Source organism: Odocoileus virginianus, chromosome 3, assembly GCF_023699985.2.
Source record: "Odocoileus virginianus isolate 20LAN1187 ecotype Illinois chromosome 3, Ovbor_1.2, whole genome shotgun sequence".
NCBI lineage: Eukaryota > Metazoa > Chordata > Mammalia > Artiodactyla > Cervidae > Odocoileus > Odocoileus virginianus.
The window spans coordinates 18,854,974-18,867,879 of NC_069676.1; the positions used below are offsets into that span (position 1 = coordinate 18,854,974).

At 56.8% G+C, this 12,906-nt stretch overlaps 1 protein-coding gene across 1 annotated transcript in view; it reads right to left on the reverse strand.

Annotated features, from left to right (window-relative positions):
* Positions 1 to 1,106: 1,106 nt before the first annotated feature.
* The window catches only part of TMPRSS9 (transmembrane serine protease 9), a 29,813-nt gene continuing 18,013 nt past the window's right edge, over positions 1,107 to 12,906 (reverse strand). The window contains exons 8-18 of the mRNA XM_070465012.1: positions 12,609 to 12,883; positions 10,909 to 11,045; positions 9,827 to 10,145; positions 8,699 to 8,870; positions 7,959 to 8,230; positions 7,268 to 7,404; positions 4,753 to 5,146; positions 2,971 to 3,142; positions 2,083 to 2,348; positions 1,824 to 1,960; positions 1,107 to 1,389 (exon numbers count right to left, since the gene is read on the reverse strand). Of these exons, the coding sequence (XP_070321113.1) occupies positions 1,228 to 1,389; positions 1,824 to 1,960; positions 2,083 to 2,348; positions 2,971 to 3,142; positions 4,753 to 5,146; positions 7,268 to 7,404; positions 7,959 to 8,230; positions 8,699 to 8,870; positions 9,827 to 10,145; positions 10,909 to 11,045; positions 12,609 to 12,883 (2,443 nt within the window). The 3' untranslated portion in view covers positions 1,107 to 1,227. The remainder of the gene's footprint in view (positions 1,390 to 1,823; positions 1,961 to 2,082; positions 2,349 to 2,970; positions 3,143 to 4,752; positions 5,147 to 7,267; positions 7,405 to 7,958; positions 8,231 to 8,698; positions 8,871 to 9,826; positions 10,146 to 10,908; positions 11,046 to 12,608; positions 12,884 to 12,906) is intronic.

A 12,906-nucleotide genomic window follows, 5' to 3' on the forward strand; every position in this document is an offset into this window, starting at 1 on the left:
TCTGCTCTTAGCTCTCACGATGGGTTCAGTAGCTCTCACTGGCCACAGTGGCTCAGAGCTGCCCGGTGGTTTAGCTGGTCTTGTCCACCCCGTGTCAGTGAGTAAGCCCTTAGTTACAGGAGGGAGTAGACCCCACGTTGTGTGCCAGTCTGTAACCAAACTAAATAGTGTGGACCCTGGTCTCCTGACCACGGCTCTCTGCTTCAGGGGAGGTTCTTTCTCTTCAGGTTCCGGTAGGTGAATAAGGAGACTGAAGCTGAGATGGACACAGCAGGAGCTTTATTCAGTGACCAGAGAATGGGGGATCAGGAGCTTAGTTCACCGTAAACTTCTCCCCCACCTGGCCAAAGGAGTTTAATTTTAAAGGGAGGGGGGGAGAGAGGCTAACGATGGGGAGGCGTGTACACTAGTCTCCCTGAAGGGCAGGGCTTTTTTGAGGGGGGCCACCCTGGTTGCCCTGTTTCGATTCCTAACATCTGGTCCTGGCTTCCGGTGGGTGCGGCGTCTAACGTGCTGATGTAAAGCGGGCGTCCATTGCAGCTTGGTCTGGCGGAGGTGCCGTGTGTTTGCCATTTGTGTGGGTGTAGCTTCGTTTCTTATCTCGGGACCCTTTAACTTAAAGATGTGTTCTCTCCTGCTGAAGGTGGGGGAGTCAGGGTTGGGAGCAGGGACCTTCCTCAGGGTCGGGGCTGGAGGGTTGACAGCAAAGACCCAGAGCAGCTCTGGCCATGCCCAGGTCAGGCAGCCGCACGCCTGAGCATAGAATCGGGGTTTGGACCTGTGGTTGTGGCCAGGCTCTTTCTATACTGTGACCTCCTGGAGACAGATCGCTGAGTGAGGGTGGGTGTGGGGGGAACCCTGTGTGTCTTCCCTGCTGGGGCCCCTGTGGGGACTGGCGTCAGCACCCCTCCCCTTCTTTCCCAAGCGAACCTGGGCTCCCAGGTGACAGGGAATGTTGTTCATATAAACAGGAGCCTGCAGACAGGCTGCCGAGAGGCTGGGGGTGGGCCTCTCCCTGAAGTCCCCCCATCCCTCCCCCTCTAGGCCCTGTGTGAGGGGCGGGCAGTTGGTCATTGCTGTGACAGGGAGGTGCCGAGCCAGCAGGCTACAGACGAGGGGCTGTGTTTATTGGAACAAAATAGGCAATTCAGCTGCACCCCCATTACCCACAGCCCCCCACCCACCACCTCCACGTCTCTGGTCCAGGTCTGGGCAGCCACGTGGTGGTCACTCCTGGATGTTCTGCCCAATCCAGCCTCTGACAGCAGCCACCCGGGTGTACACGCCCGGGAACTGGGGCCGCCCACAGCCGTAACCCCAGCTGGTGACCCCAGTTAGCACCCAGCGGCCGGAGGGCTCCCTGCAGGCCAGGGGTCCCCCGGCGTCACCCTGAGGAGGGGAGAGAGGAAGGGTACTCAGTGGGCAGTACTTCCCCCCAGCAGCCAGGGGTGGGTTGGCCTGACCTCTGTGACCCCAGGTAAGTCATAGTCCTCGCCTCTGGGAGAGCCTCACTGCCATCTGAGAAGTGGGTTCAGTGCTCAGGTGAGCTTTCATCCGGCTGGCAGACGTCGGTGGACCTGCCTGGTGGGCCTGGAGAAGACACGGCCTCTACCCCGCTGCTCCTAACCCTCTACCTGGCTGGGGGAGAATGCAGTGGGGTGGAACCTGGCTCTCTAGAGGTGTCCACCAAGGCGGGGTTCAGTGGAAACTCCACAGAGCCAAAGGTGGTCTGTTTGAGGAAGTGCACTGGAGGTGGGGCCTGGCTGAGGGGCTTGGGTTGTGAGGGTGTGGCCCGGGGGCCGGTTCAGTTGCAGTGCGCTCACCGAGCAGCTGTCCACGCCTCCCTGCGGGAAGCCGGCGCACAACATGCGGCTGCTGATCTGCACCGGGTAGAAGCGGCGACAGGTCTGCTCGCTGAGCAGCCGCACAGCCGCCTTCTGCAGCTGCCTGGCCATCGAGCCTGCAGGTGAGCGGTGAGGCGGGACTCGGTAAGGCTATGCGCTCACCCGCTACCACAGGGATCCCCAGTGGGGCTCCGGGCAGGGTCCTTTCTGACACCCCAGGAGGGGCGGCTGCGCCTACCTCCCTCGCGCACGGAGCCCCAGCCTGTGATGATGCAGCGTGCACCGTCGGGGAGCCGCGGGGCCGGCTCGGGCAGGCAGATGGGCCGCACCAGGTGGCTGCGGCGTACTGGCCCCACCAGCTCAAGCAGTGCCACGTCGTAGTCGAGTGTGTAGAGGTTGTAGAAGGGGTGCTTGTGGATGCGTGCCACGCGCTCCAGCTGCCCGTCAGCGCCACTCAGGAACGGCGTGCCCAGGAAGGCTGCCCACTGCTTGGGGTCCCCGTAGCTGTGGGATGTGAAGGATAGGCGTCCGCCCGGGTCCCCTGCACCCGTGGCCGGCACCTGACCTCTCTCGGTTGAATGTCTCTTTTTCCTGGAATGAGGGGGAGGATGAAAGGAGCCAGCAGGCACTGAGGTGCCACTATACTCTGTGTCCGTTCCCACCTAATGTTGGGGTTCTGGTGGCTCGAGGATCCCCGTCCTACCCCCCAACCACTCCGACCTTGGCACTGTGAGGCGCATCCCGAGATGGGTGTTACCATGGAGGGTAGGAACCCTGGCCGGGCCCTCCGCCTGGGCACCCTGCCAGGAAGGGGAACCTCCTCTCACCATGGAGGGCCTTTAGGGTGGTGCCGGTCCAAGCCATTTCGGCTGGGGATGGAAGTGTCTCACTGACCCCAGAGACCTGGCCAGAGGCCCCCATCCCCACCCCAGCATTTGGTGGGGGCTGGACTCAGCCCTTGTGGCCAGGTTTGGGGTGGTGGGTGGGCAGGGGAGGTTTGCGCGAAGGAGGGATCTGGGGCTGCGGGTGTTGAGAAAGGGCGTTCCGGGCAGAGGCGCCACGCTTCGAATTTTCGGGGGCTGCTATTGGTGAACCATCGGTGTGGGCTGGGGCCTTCGGGACTCACACGTCGAAGCAGTGCGCCGCTGATAGCAGCCACCTCTCGGCCACCAGCACAGCCCCGCAGCGGTGCTCCCGCCGCCGCAGCCACAGGCTCACCTGCCACGGCCACTCCCCGCGGCCCGCAGCGCTGCCGCCCACGATCCGGGTCAGCGCCGCAGCCGGCGCCAGGCCGCAGTCTGTGGGAGAGGCAGGTGCTGGCTGGTCGGAGGGCCCGCGCCGCCTCCGTGCCGACTGTCCCGCCCCACCATGGAGCCCTGCGTGGCTGTACTAGGGAGGAGGAGTGGGATGGGAGGCCCACCTCAGGAAAACGCCCCACCCACGGGACACAGGGCCTGGCGCTTGGTCCTGCCAGCGCCCCTTCTGGTCTCAGATGTTTGAAATGCATTTGTTTCCTGTACCCTTAGCCTTGGTGCCTGGGCTCCGTGCCAGGATCCCCTCCCATCCCGACTCCTCCCAGGCAGCCTTCGGTCCCCAGGAGTCCAGTCCCCTGCTGCTCCCGAGCCCTCACACACCCAGCGGCTTCCCAGGAGGCTCTGCCTGTCTTCTTGGATGCCAGCAGTGGGCTCTTTAACCAAGTCCCAGTGACCCGATGTCCTTCCCAGGGTGTCCCCCATCCTGTGGACCCCCCCACCCCAAGGTGCACCCTCAGAACAAGAGAGTAGGATGCTCAGATTACATACCTGATCCTGTCCCCACCACCCAGCTGTTTCCCTCCGCTCCCCCCCCCCCCCACCCACCAGCAGATAGACACTGCAGGGAGCAGGAGGGCTATGCCCTCACCTGGAGATGGCGACAGATAGGGGCCACCTGCCTCCTTCCCCACCAGCACCACCGCCTTGACCCATCTGACCCCATCTGGAGCTTGCCCAGGACCAGGGGCCTGGAGAATTCGGCCAAAGCTGCACCCCTCTCCTGGAAACACTACCCCCACATGGAACAAAATGTGCCATTCCAGGGCTCCCTCCACCTCTCGGCCCCACGGTAGGAACTGTAGCTATTGGAAAATTTCGTAAGCGTCACCAGGCTGGAGACCAGACCCAGCCGCAGAGTTAACAGGATGCAGTGTTTTTCCGAGGGCACACTGCAGCTCTGAAGTAGCAACACCCTCCTCTGAGCAGCCGGCTGCCTGGGCTCTGTGAATGTGGGGGTTGGCGGGGGTGGGGACAGGCCCCATTCTCCCCCAAAGCCTGGGACACTGCCATAAAAATTGCCTATGGTTGATGGTGCTTTTATTTTTGACCCACAAACACAGCAGTTACATATGTTTCTGATTAACATTAAATAAGAATGAACTCAATGGCCCAGACACAAGCTGAAGGCCATGTTCTGTCATGACATCTTCGGCCATTTACTGCCAAGCTGTCCCCACTTAGACCCTAACGGGACCTGTGGGACTGGCCATTAATATGTGCATCTGCATGGTCGGGGTCCACGATGGGGTGACTTCTCTCCTCTCTGAAATTCCTAAGTGGAAGCCCTGACCCCTAGGATGGGACTGTGTTCAGAGATGATTACAGTAAAATGAGGTTATTAATAATAGGGTGGGCCCTAATCTGGTACGACTGGGGTCCTTATATGGGGATTAGGACACAGACACCCACAGAGGGGAGACCGCCTGAGGACGGGGGAGAAGGCAGCCACCTGCCCACACTGCCATCTCCAAGTCCAGCTTCCAGCACCGGGAGATGACAAACATCTCAGGCCCCCAACTAGGCCGTGGTGACGCAGCCCCGCAACAGACACAATAACCCGCCACCCACACACGCTACTCCATCTCCCCGGGTACCTGGCAGCTGGGCGCCCACCGTGGTCTTCGGAGTCGGGGGCAGTGGTGTCTGCCCCCTAGGGGTGGAGGTCACAGCGGCGGTGGTCCTGTCAGCAGGTTGACTGGTCACCCTGCTGGTGGCCCGGGGAGTGGGTGTGCTGGTCGTGACTCCCGGGACCGTGAGGCCTGTTGTCCTGGTGGTGTGACTGCTGGTGGGCGTCCTCGTGGCGGGCAGCGGGGCCATGGGGAGTGAGTGGGAGGACATGGTGGCCAGGATCCAGCCCTTGAGCTGAGTGATGCGGGTGTACACGCCTGGTTTCTTGACCTGCGCACAGCCGATGCCCCAGCTCACAATCCCAGCCAGATAAAACACACCAGGTGTCTCCTCACAGGCCAGGGGTCCCCCGGAGTCACCCTGGAAAGGAAAGACAAAGGGCTGGCTGAGCACCCAGCATCCTCACTGTGGAGGTGCTGCCAGACCCTCCCACATGCCCACAAGTGGAAGCGACTCCTCAGTGGAGCCAGCCTCACACCCACGCAGGGCTGCGGGACCTTGTGTGACCCGGAGCAGTTCACCCCTGTGAGCTGAGATGGCTCTTATTTTGCCTTGGCAACAAAACATCAGAAAACCCTGAAGAAAAAACAGCCCTCCTAAGGAATAATATAAAGTGGGAAAGAGAGGCAAGTGGTTCTGGGAAAACTGGACAACCACATGTAAATCAGTGAAGTTAGAACACAACCTCACTTCCTACACGAAAATAAACTAAAGATGGCTTAAAGACTCAAGTGTAAGGCATGACACCATAAAACTCCTAGAAGTGTGTTAACATAGGCCATAAATCTTACCAATGTTTTCTCAGGTCAATCTGCCAAGGCAAGAAAAATGCAAAACTAAACAAATGGGATCTAATCACACTTAACAAGCTTTTGCACAGCAAAGCATAAAATGAAAAACCTACAGAATGGGAGAGAATATTTGCATGCGATGAAACTGACAAGGGCTTAATCTCCAAAATACACAAACTCAAGTGCTACAAGATAAACCCATCAAAAAATGGGCAGAACACCTAAATAGACATTTGCCCAAAGAGACAAATGGCCAATAAGAACATGAAAAGATGTTCAACATCACCAATTACTAGAAAAATGGAAATCAAAACTACAATGGAAAAAATAAAGCAATTGAGGTATCACCTCACACCAGTCAGGATGGCCATCATATTTCTAAAAAATCTACAGATAACAACATGCTGGAAAGGATGTGGAGAAAAGGAAACCCTCTTACACTGTTGCTGAGAGAGTAGATTAGTGCAGCCACTGTGAACAGTAGGGAGGGTCCTTAAAAAATGAGAGTCGCCATATGGTGTAGCAGTCCCATTCCTGGACAATACACACAGGAAAGATGAAAAGTCTAACTGGAAAAGGATACATGCACACCAAAGTTCACAGCAGCAGTGTTCACAATAGCCAAGACATGTAAGCAACCTAAATGTCCACTGACAGGACTGGATAAAGAAGATGTGGTATGTGTATATAGTCGACTATTACTCAGCCATAAAAATGAAGGAAATGTCATTTGCAGCAACATGCTTGGACGCAGAGACGATCATACCAAGTGATAAGTCAGAAAGACGAATATCATGTATCACTTATATGTGGAATCTAAAATATGACACAAGTAAACTTAGAAAAACAAACTCAGAATACACTTGTGGTTGCCACAGGGGAAAGGGTCAGGGAGGGATAAACTAGGAGTTTGGCATTAATAGATGCCAAACTTGAGCGACTGAACTGACTATATATAAAATAGATTAAGGGTTTACTGTATAGTGTGGGGAACTATATTCAGTATCTTGAAATTATAATGGAAAAGAATATGAAAAGAATATGCATATATAACTGAGTCGCTCTGCTGTATATCAGAAACTAACGCATTGTAAATCAACTACACGCCAATAAAACGAAGATTTTAAAGCATCATGTTTGCTGTAGGTTTCTGTTATATTTCAGATGCTTTTCTTCTGATTTTGAAGGTGATCCTGTTTCTCCTCTTCAGAGTACAAATGCGTTGAATGACATTAACTGAGTCGAGCTTTTGGAGATCAACTCATCTTTGTTGTGATGTTTTTCCTTTAATACCCTAGTGGATTGGATTTGCTTTTCGTTAGGCTTTTTTGTGTCTATGCTTCTAAGTAACACTGGCCTGTGAATTTTTTTTCTCTTTATATTTTTTATATTTATTTTGCCACACCGTGTGGTTTCTGGAATCGCAGTTCCCTAACCAGGGATTGAGCCTTAGGCCAGGGCGTTCCCTGGACTTCTTTTCCCTGTAAGTGTCTCTGGCCCTGATTGTGTGGTCTAGCTAGCTTTTTATGTTCTGGATCCAGTTGGTTTCCCCTTAAAAACGGGTCACCCACATGTCAGGTGTGACAGGGTGGTCATTTACATGCCCGTTTTCTCAGTTAACGTGTGCTAGGCAGCCCTTAAAATCAGGACTTGTCGCGGTCCCTCTCAGCCGGGTCCCTCCAGAACTCACCTGGCAGGAGTCCACCTTGCCCTCCAGGAAGCCGGCGCAGATCATCCTGTCCGTGAGCGAGAAGTTGTAGAGGGCGCTACATGCCTTGTGGTCGATGATGCCCACGGACGCCTGCTGCAGGAGGTCAGGCTTGGTGGCTGCCAAGACAAGGGGCACCCACCAGGGCCACTCACAGAGGGCTCGCTGTTAGGCGAGGGCTTTGCTCTGACCACAGCCGCCCCCACCCAGAGGGAGGCACGGAGGCTCGTGTCCTTGCAGGGACGTGTGTAAAGTCACATAGCGAGACAGAGGTAGACCCCAGAGCCCACGAACCTCACCACGGCCCACAAACAGGTTCCCTAGCACCTTGGGTGCCCTGCAGGGGGGCTACTCAGATTTCAAAGGAGGCATTAACTCTTGGTGGGGGCCTATGCATGGTATAACAAGGGTCCCCCAACTTTTTTCCATAAAGAGCTACACAGTAGATACATTCCACTCTATGGGCCAGTCTCCATGGAGACCACTCAGCTCTGCTTTTGCTGCCCCAGGGGGCCGTCTCTGAGTGAGTGGGTGTGGCTGTGTGCCAATAAAACTTAATAAAATAAAAAGCAGCTGCCTTAGGCCGGAGTTTGAAACCCTGAGGTAGTGGAAAGGTGAGTGGTCTGCAAGCAGGGGGATCAGAGCCCCAGGCCAGGGGGCATGGGGAGCTCACCGTTGCCCTCCTGCGTGTTGCCCCACCCGGAGATCACACACTTGCGGCCCACAGGGAACTTCTGGATGGCCAGTGGCAGGCAGACGGGCTGCACATACTTGTTGAAGATCAAAGGCTTGGCCAGCTCCAGCACAGCCACGTCGAAGTCCAGGATGCTGGGGTTGTACTGGGGGTGCAGCACCACCCGCCTGAGCCCCACTTTCACGGGGCTCCCGCCAACGCCCGACAGGGATGCGGTGCCCAGCTGGGCCCGCACCAGCTCCAGCTTCGTGCTGCCAGGAAGGGGCCGCTCAGACTCCCCGCCCCCACCTCTGCAGCCCCCAGGGCACCGGGCAGAGCTGGGGGACCCAGGCCCCGGGGAGGGTGAGGCAGGCAGCCCCTTGACCCTGGGCCTCATTTCCTTCTGGGACAAGAAGGCGTGAGAGGCCCCCACGGCTTTGTGACCATCGGAGGTCAATGCTGCTGCCTTTGAGCGAAGGGGAGGGGCATGTCCCCCCAATACTTGGCCCCTGTGTCCCCTACAGACCAGCCCATCCTGGAAGCTGCTCCCCAGAGCCCCCTACTTTTTCACGCTGCCCCCCAACCACCTCACCCCATCTGCATCTAGATGTGAGACTGGTGGGGAGGGAAGGCACCCCCCCCCCCCGACCAGCCCTCGGTCCTGAGTGGTCTCTGAGTGCATGGGGATGTGATGGTGGGGGACCTGCTGGGTGATATCGGGGGAGTCAAGGGGGCCTTACTGGTTGAAGCAGTGGGCAGCAGACAGCAGCCAGCGGTCCCCCACCACGGTGGCTCCGCAGAAGTGCCGCGAGCCCTCCTTCAGGCTGACCTGCCAGGGCACCTCCCCCAAGGCGGCCCCTAGCCCCCCCACGATCCGGGTGGGCTTCTCCAATGCCGGCCTGGCCCCACACTCTGCAGGGACAAGATAGGAGTGTCCGGGCACCTCAGCCTGCTGGTGTCGGGACCACCCTGGTTCCAGAGAGGCCCCAGGGCTCTGCCTGGCAAGCAGCGCATCACACAGATGAGGAAACCAAGACTTAAGGAGCCCTAAGTGCTCATCCAGCAGAGTATGTGGGTGAGAAAGAAGGCAAGGTCGTAAGGGCCCTGGCCCCACCAGCCTCGGTGCAGCAGACACAGACCTGCAGACCCTACAGCACAACTCGGGGCTCAATGGACAGAGTTGGTTATTAAGGGGCTGGGGGCAGGGCAGGTGCAGGCAGCATTTAAATGAAGCAGAGTTTGGATTGGTTCCCAGACTTGCAGGTCTATGGGACCATAAAGAGGGGTCAGCGTCAGATGGGGCAGTGGGATCCTGGACGTGAGGGTCCTCAGAAACCACATGGTCAAGACAGGCGGAGACTGCATATGCTGCCTATGGGTGCCATGTCTGTAATAGCCTCAACTCAGCTTCTCTCTGACCCTGCCCCCGCCCCCCCCACATTGGTCACTGGCTCCCTGCTCAACCTAAAGGATATTCTGCATATACCCTCCTGGATGGCCTGAGTTTTGCTGATGCTTAGTCGCATCTGACTCTGCAACCCCATGGACTGTAGCCCACCAGGCTCCTTTGTCAATAGGATTCTCCAGGTAAGAATACTGGAGTGGGTTGCCATTTCCTTCTCCAGGGGAACTTCCTTACCCAGGGATTGAACCCAGGTCTCCTGTATTGCAGGCGGATTCTTTACTGCTGAGCTACCAGGGAATCAGGCAGTAAATGTGAAGGCTGACCACATGCCTTTGTCCATGCACTTGACAGACATCACTAATCAATCACCCATCTCTTCCCGAGTGCTTCAGAAAGCCAGTACCAAATCCATCCGACCCTGTGCAGAGCAGACACACACTGCTGCTGTCTCCCCAGAAGGTACCTTGTGGCTTAGAAGTGGTGGCCAAGTTGAGAGGCACAGTGCTGGTGGTCAGTGTGGGTCTGGTGCGGGCGTCAGTCACCAGGCTCTTGGGGCTGGTGGGCCAGGCAGGGCTGAGAGTGGTGGAGACGAGAGCCACCGTGGGGGCGGGAGGCTTGCTTGCAGCGGCAATGGTCTCCAGGATCCAGTCCCGCAGGCTGGTCACCCGGGCATAGACCCCTGGACGCCGGGCTTCCGCACAGCCGATTCCCCAGCTCACGATGCCGGCCAGGAAGAACCTACCGGAGGGCTCCTCGCAGACCAGGGGGCCCCCCGAGTCACCCTGGGAGACAGAGGCACACCCTCAGGAGGGGTTGGGGCTCCCCGGCCACATCTGGCCCCAGATCCAGAGTGACAGGTCATAGGAGGAGCCCTGGTTGCAGGGTGCGTTTCCCCACGAGCCCAAGGGGCACACATGGCTGATAACTCTCATCTCAGAACCTGTCTCCTCCTCTAAAAATACAATAGGACACTCGGACTCCTGATCTCTAAGACCTCTTTTAGTCCTACCACTGGCAGTTAAAAACCCACCCCAGATAAGCAATATCCCCTCCTCTCTTTAGCCCCATAGACCTTGGATAATGTCACCAGTGGCTTAGGAACCTCCAGTCATCTCATGGGCAGCCACGGCATCCTCCTAAAGTGCCTGGTCTGCCCTCATTCATCCTGTCTTGCTTTCCTTTGCCTCCTCCCCACATCCAGCTCACTGTGCACTCTTAATGTCCTTAAACACAAGCTCTCTCCTGCTATTTCCCAATGTTTTCTCCAGTTTCCGGCTCTCACGTGGTAATCAGAGCACATTAGCAGCCTCTCCCCACCCACCAGGCCTTAGAAAGGACAGCAAAGATACAAACTAAAAAGGAAACCCATAGCCATGTGACCAACCCAGCAGAGGGTCTTGGTGGTGGACCAGAGACAGAAGACCCTGCCACTTCTGGGAGAGGGGTGCCTCGGGTGGGAGGATGGGGGGGGCTGTTCCCAGGACCTCAGGGACTGGTGGGGCATCCCCTGGGGCCCCCGGCCCCTTTCCCAGGTGCTGGGCTCACCTGGCAGGAATCCACCTTCCCATCCAGGTAGCCAGCACACACCATCCTGTCGGTGAGTGAGTGGCCGTAGAGGCTAGTGCACAGGGCCTGGTCCAACAGCTCCACAGTAGCCTTCTGCAGCATTTCTGGCTTGACCACTGATCGGGACAGGGAGAGATGAGGAGGGAGCACCCCATACCCCCGAGCCAGGAGCCTGAGCTTCAGTTTCTCCCACCCCATGCAGTGGACCTGCTGCAGCCCCAGCTCAGAAAGGAGCCAGGCCCACCAGTGCCCACTGACTACCCTCCCAACCTGGACATCTCAGGACTAGGCTCCTCCCTCCCCTCCCCAAACCTATCCACCCTGAGCCCCCACTTCCCTGCTGGAAACTTTTCTTAGCCTGGCAGTAGCCCCATCTTGACTAAACATTAAGTCAGATTAAGTAGCCTTCCCTCAAACCCTCCAGGGCATTTCCCTACCCCCAGCTGAACCTGAATGCCCAAGTCTGGACCACCTATCCTGGCTACCCCAGGCCCTTTGCACATGCCATTCGTCCGCCTACAAGGTTTGTCCCTGTGAAATCTGTCTGCCTTCTTCCTTTCATCTCCTATTTTAAATTGCAGCCCCCTGCCCCTGCATCCCTGCCTGATTTTTCTCCACTTGGTACGTCACCATCTGTCACTTTTCTTGTTTACTATCTACTGTCCCTGAAATTGTGCTGTCCAACACAATAGCCACTGGCCATGTAAGGCTATTTAAATGCAGACTGAAGCTCATCATGATGAAATGAAACATAGAATTCAGTATCTCAGTCACGCCAGCCCAGGTCACGGGGCTGCTGACTCCCTTAGTGGATGGCACAGACATGGCAGGTGTCTGCCACCGACAGAAGTTCTATCAGGCAGTGCCAGCCTGGACTGTGGACTCTGTGTGGGCAGGGGTCTCTCTCTGAATGGCCTGCTGCCCAGCCCCTGGAATAGGGATGCCTGGTCTTATATTAGGCTCCACCATCTCAGGCCCTAAAGATGTCCCCGACCCCAACTCCTTTTTCTTGTTTCCTTCCTAGCACCTCTCACAATCACAGTGGATCTGACATAGTTACCCCTACACTGATAGTGAACCTGCCCTCCCCTCCCAGGGCCAGGCTCCCCTGAGACCCTGGTCACAGCCAATCCAAGGTAACCTCACAACAGTTCCTGTGTTTCTGTTATAGAGACACCTCACTTATCCTGTGTTGTTGATTCACTAACAGGAAGCTCACAGCCCATAGCTCTATAACCCTCACCTAAACAAAGCTCATCGAATACAGGGATTTCTTCCCTATGAGACACGTCCCAGCCCTCCTGCACTTAGGACCCTAGTCAGCACATCAGCTCTATGCTTGGGGCCTATTTAGATTTTGTCAAACTTGCCACAGAAAGCACGGGAAAAAAAAACCAAAAAAAAACGTGGTGGTGAGTAGACCAGAAAAAGGACACCAGTTTCCAGTCTGAGCACAGCCAAGAAGGCAGGGCATCACCAAGCTCCACCACCTCACAGGGAACAGATTCCGCACATTGTGCATGACCACAGTCCCCTACGAGTGTCCACCTTGGGGGACAAATGCATTTTTGCAAGTGGGCGAATTTGCAAATACAGAACCCGTGGCTAACCAGACCAGACCGTGTGATGTTTGCTTGGTCGTGCATGCTGGCAGCCTAGCTGCGGGAGTGGGTGCTTACGGAAGTCCTCCTTGAGGTAGCCCCAGCCTGAGATGAGGCACTTCTTCCTTGGTGGGAAGACGTGCGAGGCAGCCGGCAGGCACACGGGCTGCACATGCCGGCTGAAGGGCAGGGGTCCGCCCAGCTCCAGCACCGCCACGTCGAAGTCAGCTGTGTCCGAGTTGTAGGATGGGTGTGTGATGATTCGGGCCACGCGGGCCCGCACCGTGCTGGCCTCTGAGCCGCTGAGGTAGGTGGTGCCCACGTAAGCCACCCACTCCGGGGAGTCCTGGAATCTGCAGGGCAGACAGACCCCAGC